This window comes from Aotus nancymaae, unplaced genomic scaffold (genome assembly GCF_030222135.1).
Source record: "Aotus nancymaae isolate 86718 unplaced genomic scaffold, 86718_ANA_hifiasm-v0.15.2.pri h1tg000003l, whole genome shotgun sequence".
In the NCBI taxonomy this organism is placed as follows: domain Eukaryota; kingdom Metazoa; phylum Chordata; class Mammalia; order Primates; family Aotidae; genus Aotus; species Aotus nancymaae.
The window spans coordinates 37,071,009-37,091,662 of NW_026988414.1; the positions used below are offsets into that span (position 1 = coordinate 37,071,009).

At 52.8% G+C, this 20,654-nt stretch overlaps 2 protein-coding genes across 8 annotated transcripts; one reads left to right on the forward strand and one right to left on the reverse strand.

Moving 5' to 3' along the window:
- Window positions 1–1,196: 1,196 nt before the first annotated feature.
- TPM2 (tropomyosin 2) lies at window positions 1,197–9,446 on the forward strand. Of its 5 annotated transcripts, none has more exons than XM_012463318.2 (9): window positions 1,197–1,442; window positions 1,881–2,006; window positions 5,655–5,788; window positions 5,886–6,003; window positions 6,098–6,168; window positions 6,299–6,374; window positions 6,886–6,948; window positions 7,121–7,190; window positions 9,295–9,446. In XM_012463318.2, the coding sequence occupies exons 1-9, from the start codon at window positions 1,329–1,331 to the stop codon at window positions 9,375–9,377; spliced, it is 855 nt and encodes a 284-aa protein (XP_012318741.1). In that variant the 5' UTR covers window positions 1,197–1,328; the 3' UTR covers window positions 9,378–9,446. The 5 variants fall into 5 exon arrangements, with proteins under 5 accessions (XP_012318741.1, XP_064236295.1, XP_012318739.1 ...); XM_012463316.2 differs by lacking the exon at window positions 6,299–6,374 and adding an exon at window positions 6,630–6,705 and having other exon boundaries at window positions 1,201–1,442; XM_012463317.2 differs by lacking the exon at window positions 9,295–9,446 and adding an exon at window positions 8,213–8,524 and having other exon boundaries at window positions 1,201–1,442.
- An 809-nt stretch (window positions 9,447–10,255) lies between these two features.
- On the reverse strand, window positions 10,256–18,180 carry CA9 (carbonic anhydrase 9). Of its 3 annotated transcripts, XM_064380213.1 has the most exons (11): window positions 17,742–18,180; window positions 16,557–16,586; window positions 16,193–16,363; window positions 15,940–16,082; window positions 15,736–15,828; window positions 13,797–13,863; window positions 12,485–12,642; window positions 11,844–11,988; window positions 11,704–11,730; window positions 10,697–10,778; window positions 10,256–10,562 (listed from the first exon to the last, which is right to left on the reverse strand). In XM_064380213.1, the coding sequence occupies exons 1-11, from the start codon at window positions 18,178–18,180 to the stop codon at window positions 10,502–10,504; spliced, it is 1,416 nt and encodes a 471-aa protein (XP_064236283.1). In that variant the 3' UTR covers window positions 10,256–10,501. The 3 variants fall into 3 exon arrangements, with proteins under 3 accessions (XP_064236283.1, XP_064236292.1, XP_064236282.1); XM_064380222.1 differs by lacking the exon at window positions 10,697–10,778; XM_064380212.1 differs by having other exon boundaries at window positions 10,256–10,778.
- Between the last annotated feature and the right edge of the window lie 2,474 nt (window positions 18,181–20,654).

Consider the following 20,654-nt stretch of genomic DNA (forward strand, 5'->3'; position numbering starts at 1 on the left):
GGCTCTCCACTTCCTCTGCCCCGACCCCACCCCAGGGAAAAATGAAAACAAACACCTTCACGCCCCGCGCCTCAGACGCCCCGACCCGACGACCCGGCTCTGTCGCTGATTTAGCCGCCTTGGTCCGAGAGGACACCTCACCCCTGGCCCCCTACACCCCGCAGCTCAGCGACTCTTCCCCTCGCCCCCCGCCTTCCCCGCCCCAGCTCGGCTCCGCCTCCCCACGGGGAAACATCCCAAAAAAGGGCAGAAAAGAAATTTCAGCGTAAAGTTGGCCCACTGGGAAAGAGAGGAGCGTCTGCGAAGAGCAGGGGAGGAGAGGGAGGGCGCGCGGAGGGGAGAGGGGCCAGGCGGAGGCGGGGGCGGGGAGCGGAGGGGCTCGAGACGCGTCCGGGTGGGAGTGGGGGCGGGGAACGCGCAGTGACCAGTCCGGCCGCAGCCGCGTGGAAAATATGCGGGGCACGTGGGGGGCGGGGCAGGGCGAGGAGCTGGGTCCCGAGCCGCCGAGCGCTCGCAGGAAGGGCCTGGCTCCAGGGCCTGGGAGGGGAGGCGAGGGAATGAGAGGTCAGGCCGATCCTGGAGACAGCAAGCCGGGTCACACTCCGCACCGCCACCGGGGCTCTGGGCTCGCCTCCTGCCTCAGTTTCCCTAAGTCCCCGATGAGACTCTGCTATCACCACCACGTCGATAACAAAAACCTAGTGAGACTCAGGGTAAACTGAGGCACTCAAACTGCAGAGGAGCTCTGCCTCCCAAGAGACATTTAATCCAGGGGGATTTGCAGGAAACTTCTAAATTAAGGGTAGCGGCTGCTGCAGCTGAGGGGGGGCACGCCGGTCCCTGTGCCCGGGCAGCTGCCGTGAGCTCACGCCCCGAAATAGCCCCAGGGGCCCTAGCCGCAGCTGCCACTGGATCCGACTGTCACTCAGAGGAAGCCCGGAGCCCCCAGCCCAAGGGTCCCCTCCCCTCCGTAGTGTCGGGGTTTTTCCAGCCGACCGTCGGCTTCTTTTCCCTCCGACGGCTGGCGGAGTAGAGGGGAATTGGGGCGGGACCCCAAGGGAGGCGGTCCCGAGTGGGTGGGCGCAGTGGGCAGCCGCGCCCCCCGGCCAGGCCTTGCTTCTGCCCCTACAAGGTTTGGGCCGAGGTTGGGGAGGGTCCTGATCGCCGGCTCCGCCTGGTCCCTCCCCGCCTTTTAGGCGCCCGCGCGGCCGGGACGTCCCAGTCCCGCTCGGTCCTCCTTGCCTGCCACCCGTGCACCCAGTCGGCTCAGCCAGCCCAGTCCGTCCAGTCCTCACTGCCTGCCGGCCGGCCCACACACCACCGCAGCCATGGATGCCATCAAGAAGAAGATGCAGATGCTGAAGCTGGACAAGGAGAACGCCATCGACCGCGCCGAGCAGGCCGAAGCCGACAAGAAGCAAGCTGAGGATCGCTGCAAGCAGGTGGGGGCCGGGCCCAGTGCAGCCTGCTTACCCCGCCCCTGCCAAAGGCAGGGGTGAGTGGCTGCCATGGGTCCCTCAGCCTCAGGCCTGCCTGCCAGGGCTCTCTCCCACCCAGTGTGGCGGCCGGGCCTTCACAATACCCTCAGAGCCTTCATTAGAGCCCCTTATCTCCCCTACCATAGTCTGGGGGAGCCCCAGGACCCTGGTTCCAACCCCTGCCCTTGCAGAGCATGTTGGTCCTGCTCCTTAGGTCTTGAAGTTTTCTCTGTACCCCCACCAGGTCCCTCCAGCACCCTTGACTGGACTGCCCCCCTCTGTTATTCCTATTCCATCCCAGTAGCCTCCAAATCTCTCTTGGTAATTCCCCTACACACCCCATCTCCATTCTGGGCCTGGGCCCCCTCCCAGGCCTGGCTGACGGAGACCCCTCTGTCCCAGCTGGAGGAGGAGCAGCAGGCCCTCCAGAAGAAGCTGAAGGGGACAGAGGATGAAGTGGAAAAGTATTCTGAATCCGTGAAGGAGGCCCAGGAGAAACTGGAGCAGGCCGAGAAGAAGGCCACCGATGTGAGTGTGGACTTGGGGGACAATGGGAGGAGTTAGGGCACTGGGGAGGGGCCCCCCTGGGCATGGAAATAAGGGGATAAGGGGACTTAGCTATCCCCAGCACTAGGACAGAAATTTTATCTCAGTAACCAGGGCTAGGATAAGCTTACACAAATAATCCAAGACAGTGGATAAATCAAAACCACCTACCACTTCCCCCAGAGGACTTAGTCCTGTAATTATGTTTGGTTCCAGCTTTTAGAATGTACAGTGACCAAGAAGTGAGTCATTGTGGGGGTGGAAGGCATAAGAATTTACCATCTACCTCAGTTAATCCTCCAGCTGAAATTGGAGAGGAGACTGCAGCAGTTTGGGGGTGGGGGGGCGTGGGTGTGAGGTACTAGCAGGCAGGAGGAGGGAGAGGGATCCAGAGATGAGGCCCCACTTGAGTTACAACCCTAAGGGGCCATTAGAAATTCCCTAGCCTTGACCTCTGGCTTCGGCAGCCCTGCTGTGCCCTGAGGCCCCAGCTCAGGTTCTGAGGCTCCTCATTTATCCTCATTAAGCTGTCAACCTGGAGACCACGCCAGGCCACAGGGCAGAGGGACAGGGCCACAAATGCCAAAGCAGCTACCTTGGCAGGTCCTGTTTACCCTGAGATTTCTCTGTTCATCCCACAATCCCAACCAGACTTCACTTCCTGCCATTCCCAACCCCCACCTTAAGATAGGAGAATGGCCATGATTTTGGACATGATACTTTCCCCATTCTCTGCCTCAGTTTCCCCATCTGCCTTCCACCCAGGATTGTTTTAAGATGAACCTGTGGTTGGATTAGCATAAAGCGTGGTCTGAACATCAGAGATGACATTGCTGTTTATGTCAACTGCTCATGTTCCCAGCCCCCCACGGTTGGGCTTCTGTGACCTCCAGCCTCCAGTTTTGGTTCTCCACTAGTCCTGGCACTTGGGAGGGAGCTGACCTGCAGCTGCTAGCACAGACGACCCTGGGCATCTGACACTCTATAAATAACCAAGGCCCAGTGCAGCTGGAGGCAGGACTAGAAACCCAAGGAGCTGATGGGGGCTGGAGGCAGGGCGGGGGGACAGGGACAGAACTGGGGAGGTAGAGCAGCAGCGCCAGGAGCAGATAGCAAAGACCGCCCAAGCTTATTGTGTGACCTTGAACACAGCACTCAACTTAAGATGGTGCCTCAGTTTCTCTCTTCGCTCTTGCTTCCCATTTGTCTAATGGGGACAGTAGTGCCTGTCCTGTGGTTAGAGAGGAACCCTCATAACTGGGAAGAGCTTGAGGAACAAGAAATGGCACATATCAGTCCCATGGTCAGGACCCCAGGACTTCCCAAACTTTCCAGAGTTGTCACCCCACCATCATGAAGAGTTTTTCTTTTACAGTTTCACTGCTCTCTAGGGTAGTCCTCCAATGTCCCCCAGAGTGATTCTTCCTAACCCCCAATGCTGTCCCCAGAATCCTTCCACACTGAGTCATCCGGCCCTGTGCCCATGATGGGCCCTTGTCACTCCAAGTGGCCAAGCTCCAGGTGCCTTCAGCACCTGGAGGATAAGCTACCGTCTACTCTCTATATATGGTGCTATTTCTCCTGCCCTACAGTCCTCTCAAGGATCTGCTTCCTATGCTCTCTGTCACAGTTGCTGCCCCCAGCTCCTCCCTCTACCTTCTTCCTCCACACAGGTCCTCTCTCCTCTCCACTCTGAAATCTCAGAGTCTCTGTGTCCTTGTTTTTGATGAAGAAAGAGGATAACCTGGCTGGGTGCAGTGGCTCATGCCTGCAATCCCAGCACTTTGGGAGGCCAAGGCAGGCAGATCACAAGGTCAGGAGTTTAAGACCAGCCTGGCCAATGTGGTGAAACCCCATCTCTACTAAAAATACAAAAATTAGCTGGGCGTGGTGGTGGGCGCCTGTAGTCCCAGCTACTTGGGAGTCTGAGGCAGAAGAATCACTTGAACCTGGGAGGCAGAGGTTGCAGTGATCTTAGATTGTGCCACTGCACTCCAGCCTGGATGACAAAGCAAAACTGTCTCAAAAAATAAAAATATAAAAAAGAAAGAGGATAACCTAAGATTTATGGAGTGCGGACTCTGTGCAGGCAGTATGCTCAGTGCTTTCTGCGTGTTATTTTACAATTTCCCAAACTTTGCTTATCATCAGAATCAGTCACGGGCTTTAAAAAACAGAGAAGATTCCCAAGTCCCCACCCTACACATCTCAATTCAGTGGATCTAGCATGGAGTAAGAGAACCTGTTTAGTTTTATGAGCCTCACCGAGGGTTCTGTTGGTTAATTGAGTATTAAAAGCAGTGCATTATCTCAGAAGAGCCTTAAGAAGGAGGAAGTGTTATTGTTAACTCCAACTTGTGAAGGAGGAAACTGAGGCTTAGAGAGGCTAAATAAGTTGCCCAAGGTTACACAAGTGTTGAGTGGCTGAGCCATGGCTCAAAGACAAGCCTGACTCAGAGCTGATGCTCTTAACACCACACCGCACTGCTTCTCTCATTTTCCTTTGTTGGTGCTCGTCTTGCTGTGCCCTTTATCTCGGTGTTTGACCAGTTTTTGTGGATCTTTTCCACATCCCCCATGGTTTTGCCTCCTATTGCAAGCTCAGGGACTGAGTAGACATCCCTCATACTGTGCCTGCATTGCCCCCAGCTCTCTGCTGGCCTTGGCAGGGAGACGCTTGCTACAACCATGGGTGTCCTTCACAGGCCTGCCTCTTGGGCTTCTTGCTGGGAGTCTGCCTCGCAGCTGATGACAGATGACATCACTGAGCTTTGTCTTTTTTTTTTTGAGATGGGATCTCACTATATTGCCCAGCCTGTCCTCCTAGGGTCAAGGTGAACTCCCACCTTAGCCTCCTGAGTAGCTGGGATTACAGGCATGCACCACGGTGCCCAGCATCACTGGGCTTGATTCTGTGATGGGCTGGTCTTAGCAGCAGTGAACTCTGGTTGGCCTGGTTCTTCCCCATCCCTGTACCTGGGCCAGGCTTTGCTGTGAAGGAATCAGAGCTGCATCAGACCTGGCCTCAGCACTTGGAGTGTTCTCACGGGGAACAGGAGGACTTGTGTGCAGGACCTTGGGGAGCCTGACTGTGCACGGTGCAGGAGAGGCCCTGCCGCCAGGGAGCAGAGCTTGTCAAGTTGTCAAGTGAGAAATACATGTATTTTTTCGTTTTTTTTTTTTTTTTTAGATGGAGTTTTGTTCTTTTTGCCCAGGCTGGAGTGCAATGGCACGATCTCAGCTCACTGCAACCTCTGCCTCCTAGGTTCAAGTGATTCTTGTGCCTCAGCCTTCCAAGTAGCTGGGATTACAGGCGCACACCACCTTCCCGGCTAATTTTGTATTTTTAGTAGAGACAGGTCAAACTCCTGACCTCAGGTGATCCACTCGCCTCGGCCTCCCAAAGTGCTGGGATTACAGGCATGAGCCACTGTGCCCAGCCTGAATGTACATTTTTTACTGGAGCACAGTCTAGGCAGAAGATGATTGGTTGAGGAAATATTACGGAGAATGCATAGAAACCAGGAAGTCTCAGTTCTTTCTGAGAAGAATCTTGACATCCTCTGGAGCCTCTCTGATCCTCATCCAAGGCAGACAAGGCCTTTTTGACCCCTGATCTCTGACCCACAGGCTGAGGCAGATGTGGCCTCCCTGAACCGCCGCATTCAGCTGGTAGAGGAGGAGCTGGACCGGGCCCAGGAGCGCCTGGCTACAGCCCTGCAGAAGCTGGAGGAGGCTGAGAAGGCAGCTGATGAGAGCGAGAGGTGGTCAGGGGCCCCTGGGGGAGAACGGTCTGGGAGGGAGGAGGGACCCTGTCTCTGCTGGTCCTGACCCCACCCTCATCCTCTCCCTGCCTCCCAGAGGAATGAAGGTCATCGAAAACCGGGCCATGAAGGACGAGGAGAAGATGGAGCTGCAGGAGATGCAGCTGAAAGAGGCCAAGCACATCGCTGAGGATTCAGACCGCAAATACGAGGAGGTGACAGCCTCGCCCCTCTGCCTGCCCGCTGCCCAGCCCACAACATACCCAGTCCCTCTTTGCTGATCTACCCTCTCTTTCTCACTCCCCGCAGGTGGCCAGGAAGCTGGTGATCCTGGAAGGAGAGCTGGAGCGCTCAGAAGAGAGAGCTGAGGTGGCCGAGAGGTAAAGATACCCAGGGGGTGGCATGTGAGCCCCTTGGCACTGGGGCCCTCCATATAGTGGGGAGGCAGTGTCCTAGGCTTGGGGCCATAGGGACAACCCCTGTTCTCTGACCCCTGCCCGCTGCCCCCAGCCGAGCCAGACAGCTGGAGGAGGAACTTCGAACCATGGACCAGGCCCTCAAGTCCCTGATGGCCTCAGAGGAGGAGGTAGCAACCCCTCTGAACCTTTCTGGGCAATGGCGCCTTCTCTCAGCTCACCTTCTCTCCATCTCAGCACCACAGGCTGCTCTCTCTCAGCTGCTGGGGATTGGGAAGGGCCTGGGGCTTCTGAGCCCTGCCTGCTGTCACTCTCACAACTTTGCTCTTCTCTTCTCTCCTCTACCCATCCCCCACTGTGCCATCTCCACTGTCTGGCTTCACTGTGCCCTCACACCCCGCTCCCCCGCCACACACCCCCTGCAGTAAATGTGGGGACCTAGAGGAGGAGCTGAAAATTGTTACCAACAACTTGAAATCCCTGGAGGCCCAGGCGGACAAGGTAGAGGGGAGCAGAGGGGCAGTGAGGATGGGGTCCTGCAGGGGAGGGAGGTGAGGGGCCCAAGGCAGGGAGGGGCGGGTGTTCAATGGAGGCAAGATGGCCAGGAGCCTATGGGGTGCAATGGAGAAATGAAGGATTTGTGGTGGCGCTGTACTGATGGTGTGTGTGTGTCCCCAAAAGTATTCCACCAAAGAAGATAAATATGAAGAGGAGATCAAACTGCTGGAGGAGAAGCTGAAAGAGGTGAGAGTCCTCTTCCAGTTCCCAGTGTCCCCTCAAGCCCCCCAATCCTTGCCAGAGACTGCCTGTGGTAGGACACTTGAGGGAAGTGATGGGCAAGAAGCTTGACTTGGGCAGTGGTCTGTGGGAGGGCCTAATTCTTTCCCATTTCTCCCATCCTGCCTTTACCCCCCAGGCTGAGACCCGAGCAGAGTTTGCTGAAAGGTCTGTGGCAAAGTTGGAGAAAACTATCGATGACCTAGAAGGTAAAAGGAATACTCTCTCATATCCCTGAGCCTTTATAAGTAGGTCCACACCTGCCGTGATTATCAGTCTGTCCCTTACCTTCTCATCCCATTTTATTTGCCACCAATAAACTAGGGTTGAACCACCTAGGACTCTACCAACTCCCCAACTCTGTGGGCCATGTCTACAGTTCAAGTAATTGTAGCTGTCCACAGGGCAACAACTCCAGTGCTTCTCAAATTTCAGCATGCATGAGAATCACTGGGAGAGTTTTACAAACAGATTCCTAGGCTCTGCCCCAAAGTGATTGCTGACTTTCGGCTGGAGGATTTGCATTTCTAGCCAGCTCTCTGGTGCTGCCAATGCTGCTGGTCCCCAGGCCACACTCTGAGTAGCTCCCATATAGATGATTCCGTCCCTGAGTGTAACGCAGTGGAGTTCTAGCACAGAGACTGCCTTATTAACTAGAACGCTTTTGATTGAACATCTAGGTCTGCATGACAACACTAATAGAAAAACTATTTTAAGCTAGATTGGACAAAAACAAACATGCAGATATTTGTGAGTCTGTGACTATTTCTATTGTTGATGGTGTTGTGGCTAAAGTTGCCTTTCCTTTTTATTCTGTGATAACCCTTTCACTTTCCCACTTCTTTCGCTTCCAGCCTTCTCAGGCAAGCTCCAATTTGACCTCCAGCTTTAGGAGGTTTGCCCTTTCTGGCTCCAACACGCTCCCTCTCCCTGCTAAGCAAGCACTCCTGCTTGTCCAGAGCACCGTGCCCACAGCTCCCTGGGGAGGCAGGAGCTCCCGCGGGGAGAGCCAATGTGGGGTACAGAGAAGGAAAGAAGAGAGATGGGGTAGAGAGGGGGAGAAGGAGTTCCTGACAGCCGTCCACCCTGTTCCCTGGCCGGCCGCTCTCTCTCTGTCTTTGTGCACCTCTGATTCTGTTTTTCTTTCCATTGCCCTCTCTCCTTCCTTTCCTCGTTCCCTCCACTCCCTCTCCCACACTCCCACCTGGTCCCCTCCCTGGACACCCCCCAGACGAAGTCTATGCCCAGAAGATGAAGTACAAGGCCATTAGTGAGGAGCTGGACAACGCACTCAATGACATCACCTCCCTCTGAGCCCCACACCAGCGTGGCCACCTCAGCCCTCTTCTCTCCTCTCCTTTCCATTCTCTCTGTGGGGAAGGGAGCAGGCAGGAGGAGCAGAAATTGCCAACATTGCACAGCCAGGCTGGGAGCAGCCTAGGGAGAACCTCCATCATGCCCACCACCCACTCTGGCACTGGCTTCATCCTTTACCTATCCCCCTCCACCCCCCTTCGCTGCTTAATAAACTCTGAACTTGGTCTCCATGCTGTTTTCCTGCCCTCCAGAGAGCACCTCTATCACCACCACGGAGCACTGGTTCACTCCTGAGACCCTGGCTCTTACAGACACCCCCACCCACTGCACTGAGCCCACCCACCAAACAACACGGCCCACTCTGAAACTCCTCTGCACAGGCCCTCCCAGGCTGTCACTCTCTGACTCACTGCTGCATGCCGGCACATATGACCCTGTCAAACACCATGACCCCCTCTAGAGGGTGCCAATCACTGACCTCAGAGCACTTAGCTGGGGTTCCAGAATCAAATAGAATGACTGAAAAGGAAATGGGGTGGTGAGGTGCAGGGCAGGGGCAAGAAGGTGGCAAAAGGGCTGGAATGGAGCTTGGAAACATGTTGGATGTCAGCAACGTGGGGCTTTCACTGCATCAGCAGGTCTGTTTTCTACCTCAAGTCTGTCTGGCCCTCCCTTTCCTGGCTCAGTCTTTGTCTTACCTTCTGTCTCCAACTTTCTTAAACCTTCTAAAGAAGAGAATAAAGTAGTTGATGACTCAGGCCTCCCCACCCACCTCCATGACCACAAGGCCTTGAGGCATCCACGTCCATCCTGTTCCCCTCATCCTGGTCAATCCATCCATTTGCCCCTGCCATGGGGCCTTGGGGTCCCTGAATGTGTGTGTCTTCTTGTGTCTCCTGACCCACTCCATGTCTATATGTCACCTTCCCTGCCCCTGCCTCCCCACATCTCCCCCTTGTGTCTCCCTCCCACCTCATCTGCTGCTTCCCCTCACAGAGACCTTGGCCAGTGCCAAGGAGGAGAACGTCGAGATTCACCAGACCTTGGACCAGACCCTGCTGGAACTCAACAACCTGTGAGGGCCAGCCCAACCCCCAGCCAGGCTATGGTTGCTGCCCCAACCCAATAAAACTGATGTTACCAGCTTCTCAAGGCCCTTTAAGCCTTTCTTTGGTGTTGGCAATGGAGTTTGAAGGACCCCTGAATGAGCAGGGCCTGGGTCCTTGCTCTGCAGTGGGACCTCCTTTTCAGGGAAAACTGCAGGATGCAGGGGCCTAGGCTCATTGAGAAGGGGCTGTGAACAGGCCATGTGAAGCAGGAAGTCTGATAGGGCTGCGGGACATCATGGCCCTTGTTCCCTACAGGCAGAGGAGCTACCATCCACAGCACCGCCCTGTTCCAGCAGGCAGCTGGGCCAGACGGCACATCCTGAAGCAAAAACTGCAAGAAGTGACACATTTTCCTTGAGCAGGGTGAAAACCCAAAAGCCTGAGTGTGATGTTAAGCCTAGGGCTGCTCTCTGCCCTACCCTTCAACACATACACTGCACACACACGGCCATCCCAGCACGATCAGTCATTTCTGTCCTCTTCCTGATAACATCTGTGGTAGGCAGAATAATTCCCCTTCTCCAAAGATGTGCATGTTCTAATCCTGTGCAATATTGTTACCTTACATGGGAAGAAACTTTGTGATTAAGCTAAGATTTTTAGATGGGGTGATTATCCTTGGTTATCTAGATAGGCCAAATGTAATCCCCAGGGTTCTTGGGGGTCAAGGAGGTCAAAGGCAGTAGTAGGAGTTGTGACAATGGAAGCAAGAGATTGGAGTGATGTGTGGGAGGGGCCAAGAACCAAGGAATGCAGGTGGTTCCTAGAATCTGAAAAGGGCAAGGAAACATTCTATTTTCAAAGCATCCAGCAGGAACAGGCCCTACTGAGGTCTGACTGCTGACCTCCAAACTATAAGAGAATAAATGCATTACAACCAAGTTCCTGCTAATAACAGTAATAGTAGAAAATTCAAATACCATTCTTCTGGTTTGGGGAACAAATGTGACTAACACATATTTTATTATAAATATTTATTTTAAAAAATTACTTGGCGATTAAAAAGGAAGTAGCCTAATGAGCAGACGGAACAGTTGTTGGCTCCCTATCAGATGCCTCTGGCTGGCGTCTCTGCATTCTCCAAGATCAGCCTCTTAGGCTCCAGTCTCCACTACCTCTGCTGGGCGATAGCTAACACCACCTTTGGCCCCCCTTCTGTGTATACACAACAACAGGGAAGGCTAATCAGAAAACTGACCCAGGAGGAGCTCATTTGCATGCACTTTGCATGAAGTGACTCTGCATGGGGTTGGGGAAGGTTGTGCCTGAGGAAAGGGTGGGTGTAATACCTGTGCTGCCTTCTCATCTGCACAAGGAAGGCGACGCTGGTGACAGCAAAAAGGAGGCCAAAAACCAGGGCTAGGATGTCACCTGGGATGGGGAGAGGAGAGGGCTGCTTCGGGAAGGAAGAGGGAGCTGCAGAGTTCCTCAATGCCTGCATCAGTGCATCCCCCGCCCCTGCCCCAAGTTCTCAGGCAGTCGCCAATGCCTCAGTCTCCAGAAGAGGCCAGCCAAGGGATGGGGGTGGATATGTGAGAAGGGGAAAGTTAAGCACCATTTTTCCTTCTTAAAAGCCGAGTAGGGCCGGGCGCGGTGGCTCACGCCTGTAATCCCAGCACTTTGGGAGGCCGAGGCGGGTGGATCACGAGGTCAAGAGATCGAGACCATCCTGGTCAACGTGGTGAAACCCCGTCTCTACTAAAAATACAAAAAATTAGCCGGGCATGGTGGCGCATGCCTGTAATCCCAGCTACTCAGGAGGCTGAGGTAGGAGAATTGCCTGAACCCAGGAGGCGGAGGTTGCGGTGAGCCCAGATGGCGCCATTGCACTCCAGCCTGGGTAACAAGAGCGAAACTCCGTCTCAAAAAAAAAAAAAAAAAGCCGAGTAAAAGGGTTGTTTGGGGCTGGTCACAGTGGTGCATGCCTACAGTCTCAGTGCTTTGAGAGGCCAAGGTGAAAGGATTACCTGAACCTAGGAGTTCAAGGCTGCAGTGAGCTATGATCATGCCACAACATCAGCCTAGGCAACAGAGTGAGACCCTATCTCTAAAAAAAGGCAGTGGCCGGGGGTTGTTTGGGAGAGGGATGCTAGGAAATTTCTCAAGCTTCATTCTAATCAACTTGGCCATGGGGACAATGGGGGAATCCCCACCAGGATCTGCCTCTCTAATATTGGGATTGGGGTCGGTTATGCAGAAAAGGAGAGGGAGCAGAGGCGGTACTGAGCAGCCCTGGGGCTGAATGGTGCTGAGGAGTCTCCTGACATCAGGAGCAAGAGGAGGGGCACAGACTCACCAGCAGCCAGGCAGGAGTTCAGTTGGACTGGAAAGAGAAAGGAGATATGAGAGGCGGACAGTGACCACCAATGACAGACACTGGCACACACACGGGAGGATGAGGGACCCCTGGCTGGAGGATACCAGACAAAGCTGCACCTGGCTTAGCAGCGCGAGGACTGCTGTCCACCCCAGCAGGGAAAGAGGCCTCAATCACTCGCCCATTCAAAGGCTGCGTCGCTCGGAAGTTCATCTGTAGCCGAGAGTCGCCAGGTCCCCACAGGGTGTCAGAGAGGATGTGGAGCTAGGGAGATCAGTAGACAGTGTGGGTGAGTTCATGGCATGACAGGAAACAAGGGTCCCAGACCAGCTCACAGCCAGCACCTCAGGGTTCCACCCTCGATCTCCTATATGCCCCACCGGCCCCTTGATTTCTTTTATGAATAAATTAATGTATCCTAAAGATGGTTGCAGTGGTGGTATCATAGCTCACTGCAGCCTCAAACTCCTGGACTCAAGCGATATTCCCACTTCAGCCTCCTGAGTATCTGGGACTATAGGCACACACCACCATACCCAGCTATTTTTTTTTTCCTTTGGTAGAGATGGGGTCACACTACATTGCCCAGGCTTGTCCTGAACTCCTGGGCTCAAGCGATTCTCCCACCTCAGCCTCCCAGCGTGCTGGGATTATAGGTATGAGCCACAGAACCCAGCCTTGATTTCTTCTCGTCTTTCTCATCTCATTTTACATCCTTTTTCCCCCACATCCACTGTGTCCATACACACCCCAGGCCTACCTGCTTAGCGCTCAGCCTCACTGTCTGGTTAAACACAGTCCAGATGACACCCTGGGCACAGGGTGGTGTAGTCAGAGACCCCTCATATCGGAAGTAGCGGCTGAGGTCAGAGGGCAGGAGTGCAGATACGTCCAGTCCTGGGACCTGAGTCTCTGAGCCTGTAGAGAGGATCCATGTTGGTGCCTCACCTACATTGCCCCCTCTTAAAGCTTCAGGGTATAGGGATACAGTTTCACCTCCCAGAAGCCAAAGAAACTCAACTCTCTGAGACCACTTCTTCACTAAGTGCAGGCCCTTCCCATAAGACGTAACTCAAAAAAAGTACAGGGCTTTGGGGCAACTGGAAGAGGTCTCAGGGAGGGAGAGAGTGGGGAAGAAAGGAAGGAGGAAAGGGAGGAAGGAAGAGAAGGAAAGAAGAAAGACCATCAGAGTTTACACTCTTAACTCTGTGTACCATCATAAAGTCCTGGGCCACAGGTTTAAGTCCAGAGTGAATTAAAAAGAAAAAATGATCTGAATGACTTACAAATAAATATGAATATTGATAACGATATAAAACAGACACAAGAAATGCAAAGGCAGAGTTCTACCTAGTCTAGCAAAAACCTAAAAGGTCTAGTAGAGTAAGTGAGAGTGACTGAGAAGGGAAAGATTTCCAAAACTATTTACAAAGTTAAAATATTTGATGCTTATTAAAGATACATAGTTATCAGAAAAAGTTTCGCTCTCAAGACTCGACCTTGACAATTCCAAACACCATTTTTTGGTCTTATTTGGTTTTTTGTCTAGTTTTGGTTTTTGCTAGGTTTTCTTTTTTTTTTTTTTGAGATGGAGTTTCGCTCTTGTTACCCAGGCTGGAGTGCAATGGCGCAATCTCGGCTCACCGCAACCTCCACCTCCTGGGTTCAGGCAATTCTCCTGCCTCAGCCTCCTGAGAAGCTGGGATTACAGGCATGCGCCAGCATGCCCAGCTAATTTTTTGTATTTTTAGTAGAGACGGGGTTTCACCGTGTTGACCAGGATGGTCTCAATCTCTTGACCTTGTGATCCACCCGCCTCGGCCTTCCAAAGTGCTGGGATTACAGGCATGAGCCACCGCGCCCGGCCCTTTTGCTAGGTTTCCAATCTGTAGGAAGCCGTTTGCAGGCAACTGTCTGTCAGCTTCATGGTTATTATCAAGATGAGAGCCAGCTCATGCTTCAACCCCTCCTGCACTGGAGGGAGCCCATCTCCAGCCTCAGACCTGAAGCTCCCAAGGGCGATTCTTTATGAACTAGGGCACAGAGAGTAGCAGCCAGACCAACAAACTGACCTTCCTCAGCGATTTCTTTCAAGTGAGACAGCAACTGCTCATAAGCACTGTTTTCTTCCGGGCCCTCCTGGGGGATGACATTGTAAGACAGATGAATGCATGTATCCAGGGCCATGGGTGGAGGCCGGAAGGTGAGGGGGGTTCCCATAGTCAATTAAAATAGAAGTTACTGAAACATAAGTTGTCATACCACAAAGATGCTGAGAATGCTGAGGGAACATGAAATTGTCATGGTTTTCTTATGTATTATTACTCAAACTCTATGTACTCAAACCAAGAGTTTGCACAGCAAGGGTACATAGAGTTTGGTGGGCTGGTTTTCTTTCTTTCTTTCTCTTTCTTTCTTTCTTTCTCTCTCTCTCTATCTCTTTCTTTCTTTCTTTCTTTTTGAGATGGAGTCTCCTCTGTCGGCCAGGCTGGAGTACAGTGACGCGATCTCAGCTCACTGCAACCTCCACCTCCCAAGTTCAAGCGATTCTTCTACCTCAGCCTCCCGAGTAGCTGGTATTACAGGTGCCCACCACCACATCCAGCTAATTTTTGTATTTTTTTTTAAATAGAGACGGGGTTCCACTGTGTTGGCCAGGCTGGTCTCGAACTCCTGACTTCTTGATCTGCACCTCAGCCTTCCAAAGTGCTGGGATTACAAGCACTACAAGCACGAGCCACCACAGCTGGTCGGTGGACTAGTTTTCAGTGACAAGCTGGAGAGGGAGGGAGAGAGGCCATTTTACTAGGAATACTAGGTTCTCAGTGACCTTGGCCCTTCTAACGTTTGAAGTGTCACTGCTGCCTCCACACATGCTCCCCACAGGGAACCATATATACACCTTTGTGTTCATGTCACCTCTGTATTCACCTCCATGATTCTGTGTTGGCTTTACAGGTGAGGTCCTGACATACTACTTCTTTTATTATTCTTTTTTCTTCTTTTGCTTATGAATCTAATATTATGAACATTATGAAACTAACAGTATGAACATACTAACATGCTATCATAGAGGCATTTCTCTGAACTTTGTGCTGTGTGGCTGGCGTTAAAGAATCAGTGAGCATGGCCCAGCATGGTGGCTCACGCGTGTAATCCCAGCATTTTGGGAGGCTAAGGTGGGCAGATCAATTGAGGCCAGGAGTTTGAAAACAGCCTGACCAACATGGTGAAACCCCATCTCTACTAAAAATACAAAAAAATTAGCAGGGCGTGGAGGCACACACCTGTAATTCCAGCTACTTGGGAGGCTCAGGCAAGAGAATCACTTGAATGTGGGAGGCAGAAGTTGCAGTGAGCCAAGATCACACCACAGCACTCCAGCCTGGGCAACAGAATGAGACTCCATCTCAAAAAATAATAATAATGAATGAGTGAGTGAACCTAGCAGGCATCTCACCATCCCTTCCGTTTACTAGCCTCCTCTAATCATAGTGTATGTAGCCTTGATTATTATGAGTGCAAAGAAGTCACTAAACACTGCATTTCACAAAGGGGACATGATGGGTCATTGGAGTATTAGAGAAATTACTCTTCCTGATGTCTAATACATTGCAGGTGCCATTCCCTAAATAGGCCATATTCTGTCTTTGCACAATCTGTTCCCTCTGCAATGAACATTTCCTTTTCCTTCCCATTAGTAAAGTCTTTAAGTGTCACCTCCTCTGTGGCCACCATTTTTACTATGTCCTTCCTATGTGTCTGTCATGTCAGCCTCCCCCACTGGCTGTGGGCTCCTTAGAGGCAAGGACCTACGGCTTCAGAATCCTTGTTGTGGGCTGGTGCCTGGTTCACAGTGGGTGTTGAATGAATGAACAGTGAGTGAATGAGGATGTCAGCCAGGGGCCACGGTAAGCCTGCTGGGATGGGGTCTCTGGGGCCACGATACAGAGCCCAGGAGGGAGCATGGGATGCGAAAGCGGCGAGTAGGGGATGTCCAGGGTCTGGTACCTGCAGAAAGGCGGCCAACACGGCCAGGCCTCCGGGGCGCCCCAATGCCTTGTCAACTTTGGCAAAGGCGGTGCTGAGGTGAACCACGTGGATCTGGAGAGGACACGAGGGTAGGGGTAGGAGACGGCCATATCTCTGGCCCAGCCCCGCCCCTCCCCGCCCCGCCCCGCCCCCTTGCCCCTTCTCCGTCAGCTCCGTGCTCACCTCGGCAGGGAAACGGTGGCCATCCACAGTGTGCTCAGAGCCCGGACGACCCGCAGCTCCCCAGTGCAGATGCAGCTGCAGGGCCCGGTACTCCTGCCCGGGACCCAGAGCCATTTCCAGCCCGGGAGGCAGGGTCAGCTGCACTGCGTGGGGAGAGGCAAGTGAGCCGGCCCTGCCTGGGAGGACTAGCCACGACGGTTCCGTTCCAAGCTGCCCGCCCCATCCCCAAGGCTCGGCGGGGAGACCTCCTCACCGCTGTGGCCATTGTTGCACAGGCGCAGTTCTGGGAGCGGGGGGAGCTCGAAGCCCAGGAGTTCCAGGGGACGCAGGGCGGGGCAGAAGGCGGCGAGCTGGGGGCGGATATCCACCGGGGACTGGAAGCGGCTCCCACACGCTGGGGACACCTGGGGCCAGGGCAGGTCTCCTGGGGTGAGAGAGTCTGGTGAGGAAGTCTGACATCTAGGTCAGGAACTTAGGGAGGCCGGATAGAAAAGGTGAGGGGGTGGCACGGAGGGCAGTGGATGGGATGCCCCGAACCAGTGTTCGGGGACGGCCGTAGGGCATATCCACAGAGCTGGGTTCCCGGATTGGGTCTGTGCAGAGGGTGGGTGTCTCACCTCCATAGCGCCAATGACTCTGGTCATTCCCTGTATAAATGAAAAGGATGAACAGGCCAAGCTTAGAGCCCAATTCCTTCCCGGCGGCCAAAACGGTGTCACAAACTCAGATGCATAATGAGTAACAAATGTCTTAAGCGGGCCAGGTGTAAAGCACAGGAGACCGCACCCAAACTTAACACCGCAGCTGAGTGGGCCAAACAGCAATCCTACCAGTTTGCAATCATTGTCTTAGGGTCTGTAAAGATGAGTGGGCGCTTCAGGCCGGGCGCTGTGGCTCACGCCTGTAATCCCAGCAGTTTGGGAGGCCAGGGTGGGTGGATCACCTGAGGTCAGGAGTTAGAGACCAGCCTGATCAACATGGCGAAACCCTGTCTCTAGGAAAAATACAAAAGTTAGCCGGGTGTGTGGTGGTGGGGGCCTGTAATCCCAGCTACTCAGGAGGCTGAGGCAGGAGAATCGCTTGAACTCGGGAGGCAGAGATTGCAGTGAGCCGAGATCACCCCATTGCACTCCAGCCTGGGCAACAAAAGTGAAACTTCGTCTCAAAAAAAAAAAAAAAAAAAAAAAAGTGAGTGGGCGCTTCAGTCCTAAGTCCCAAATGAGTGAGTACACCATCTTTCCTTTCTCCCTTCTTTCTCCTCCCCACTCATCCCTCTGCCTTGTCTGGTCTCCAATCCCCTTCCCAAAATTCCTGGCTTGAGAGTCAAGACGCCACATTTCTCTACCTGCTGTGTCCTCTAGGTCTCAATTTCCTCATAGTAGACTGAAGATGAGATGACCTCTACAAGCTCTTCTTGCTTGTCCTCTGATGCCCCCTTCGCCTCCCAATCCTTTTCTCTCCCCCTCAAACTCTCTGGCTTTCCCTCTCCATCTGTTTTTTCTCTGTCTGCACATTTTTCTCTCATCTGCATATCTCATCCCTTTTTCTTCTTCAGCCTCCCCCTTCTCTCTCATCTCATCCAGCTCACTTCTCTCCTTCTGTGCCCTTTTTATTTTCTCTCCCCATCCATCCCTTTCTATTTCGGAGGGTGGGGATGGGGATGTTGGTATGGGACCTCTGGAAGGGCTTCTGTGGGAGTACATGCTCCCCTCCTTCCCTGAGTGACCAGAGCCTAGGCTGGGGTATGGGAGGGGAGGCAAGAACCTCCTGGAACCTGGATTTGGAGACTGATGACCACTTACCTTCTTTGTCCCTGTGGGCATTATTCTGGGGTTCTTGAGGATCTCCAGGAGCCTCAACAGTAGATAGATCCTCTGACTTCAGGGAGCCCTCTCCTTCTGGTTTATGCTTAACTTCAGGTAGATCCTCTCCTCTGGGTAGATCTCCCGTTCCAGGTGGATCCTCCTCTCCGGGTGGGTCCTCCTCTCTGGGTGGATCCTCCTCTCCGGGTGGATCCTCCTCTCTGGGTGGCTCCTCTTCACTGGGCAGATCCTCCTCACCCAGTGGGTCATCTTCCTTAGATGAGCCTCCTCCCAGGGGGGCATCCTCCTGTATCTGGGGCAGCCTCTGGGAATGGGCAGGCACCAGGAGCACCAGTGACAGCAGCAGTTGTATAGTGAGGCCTGGAGCAGGGGCTGGGATCAACAGAAGGGGCCAGGGGCTGGGGCACAGGGGAGCCATGTGGCTGACTGTGGGGTGTCCCAGCACACGGTGTGTACGGGCTGTACGTGCATTGGAAACAAGAGCTGGGTTGGGGAGGAGCAAGCCTGGAGGGGAGCAGGCTGACTCACAGAGCGCCCTTTTGCAGAGATGGAGCCAAAGTCTCATAGGTCTGTCTGGCCCTGTGCCCCGTCCTCCATACCAAAGCCAGGATGGAGGTGGAGTGAGGGGCAGGTGTGTGCATAGGTAGAAGGTTATCGGGGGCATGGACTTAGTTTGGAACCCAAGGCACCACCTGGTACTATGCAGTCTCTCCCTGGCACCACCCAGCTGCTTGCCAGCCAGCCTCAGCTAACCCTGGCCTGCTTCCCAGCTCCAGGCACGGAAGGGGAAAGGCAGGGGAGGTGGGGCCCCCATGTCCTCTGGCTGAGAGGGAAAGTAGCTTATGTATACATCCCTGACTCCACCAGGAAGCAGGTAAAGGGGTAGGGCATGCTACTAGGGGAGCCGAGAGTGAGTTAAGTAATGGGTATGTGGGAGACAAATTTGAGCTTGAATAAAAAGCCAGTGTATATGTCAGAGGCGCTCTGATAGGTTTAACCTAAATTTATTTTTCATCACATTACTCTCCTGCTCAAAAGTCTTCATTGGCTCCCCATTGCCTTCCACAATATGCACATTTTGTACTTCTGACTTCCAGCTCCCTTCAAAACCTTGCCCAAGGACCTTTCCATGTTGTCTCCTACTATTCTCTCTCATACTCTAGCCAAATTAAACTATTCATTTTTTTTCACCAAACCTTTTACCACCTTTGTTAATCGGTTCTTGATCCCTGAAATGCTATTTGCTATTGCATTCAATAAATATTTATTTAATACCATAGGTACAGCACTGGGCTATGGATTAGGGACATGGAAATGAATAAAACACAGTCTCTTACTTTGGGAGGCTGAGGTGGGTGGACCACCTGAGGTCAGGAGTTAGAGAACAGCCTGGGCAACATGGCCAATGCCCCTGTCTCTACTAAAATTACAAAAAATTAGCCAGGTGTAATGGCATGTGCCTGTAGTCCCAGCTACTCAGGAGGCTGAAGTGGGATGATCGCTTGAGCCCAGGAGGTTGAGGCTGCAGTGAGCTGAGATTGCGCCATTGCACTCTGGCCTGGGTGACAAGCAAGACCCTGTCTCAAAAAAGAAAGAAAAAAAAGTTCCTGCCCTGAGGAGCTTGCAGTCTAGTGAGTGAGGGCAAACCCTTTCAATATCATAATATAATATTGAGGTAAGAGAGATTAATTCTGCTTTAGAAGATAATATAGAAGTAGGCAAATTTGATCATGTCCTTGAAGAAATACCAGTCCAGTTGGTAAAAACAACAGGGAGAATGATATTCTGGGCAAAGGGGAGGCATAAACTACTATGAGCAGGAGAGTGACAGAATCCAATTCTCATACTAGGTCATGTCGAGGGCTAGTATGGAGCATGGATTGCAGGGGAAGACTGGGTGCAAGGAGATGGGGTAGAAGAGTGTGAGGACCCCAAGAATGGGCTTAGGGCTCCCAGTTGTTGTTGTTGTTGCTGAGACACAGAGTCTCACTCTGTTGCCCAGGCTGGAGTGCTGGCACAATCTCGGCTCACTGCAGTCTCCACCTCCCAGGTTCAAGCAATTCTCCTGCCTCAGCCTCCTGAGTATCTGGGATTACAGGCACCTGCCACCATGCCCAGATAATTTTTTTTTCATAGATATGGGGTTTTGCCATGTTGGCCAGGCTGGTCTTGAACTCCTGACCTCAGGTAATCTGCCCACCTTGGCCTCCCAAAGTGTTGGAATTACAGGCTGTTTTTTTTTTCTAATTAATTAATTTTTAATTTTATTTTAGAGATGGCATCTCACTATGTTGCCCAGGCTGGAGGGCTGTGGCTATTTACAGGTGCGATCCTGCTACTGATCAGCACTGCGCTGAAGTTTTGACCTGCTCCAATTTCCACCTGGGTTAGTTCAACCATCCTTAGGCAACCTGATTGATGCAGAACTTAGTACAGACACCTGACTGATATACTACACTACAGCCCAGAACTCCTGGGATCAAGTGATCCTCCTGCCTCAGCCTCCCAAGTAGCTGGGACTGCAGGCATACGCCATCACATCTGGCTAGTTTGCCCTTTTATCAAACAATTTATGAAGCCTCTTCCAGTTCTTCAGGTGCTGGATTCTAGGCCCTACAGATGCAGCATTGAATACAGAACAGCTCTACTGTTTTGTAGCTCACATTCTAGTAAGGTTCCATTGGCTTCAACAAACCACAAGAGAATAAGGCCATTTCAGGTCCATATCTAGGGCTAATATTCAGTAGGCACACACCAATATAGTTGTGTTGGTTATTTAAATATATTGAAATATTTCTAATTCTGTTGGCATATAGCCATGGCCCCTAACTCCAGGGTATCCCTGCTAACCTAGCTCTTCTTTAGGGACCCTCCAGACCTCCTGATCCCTTA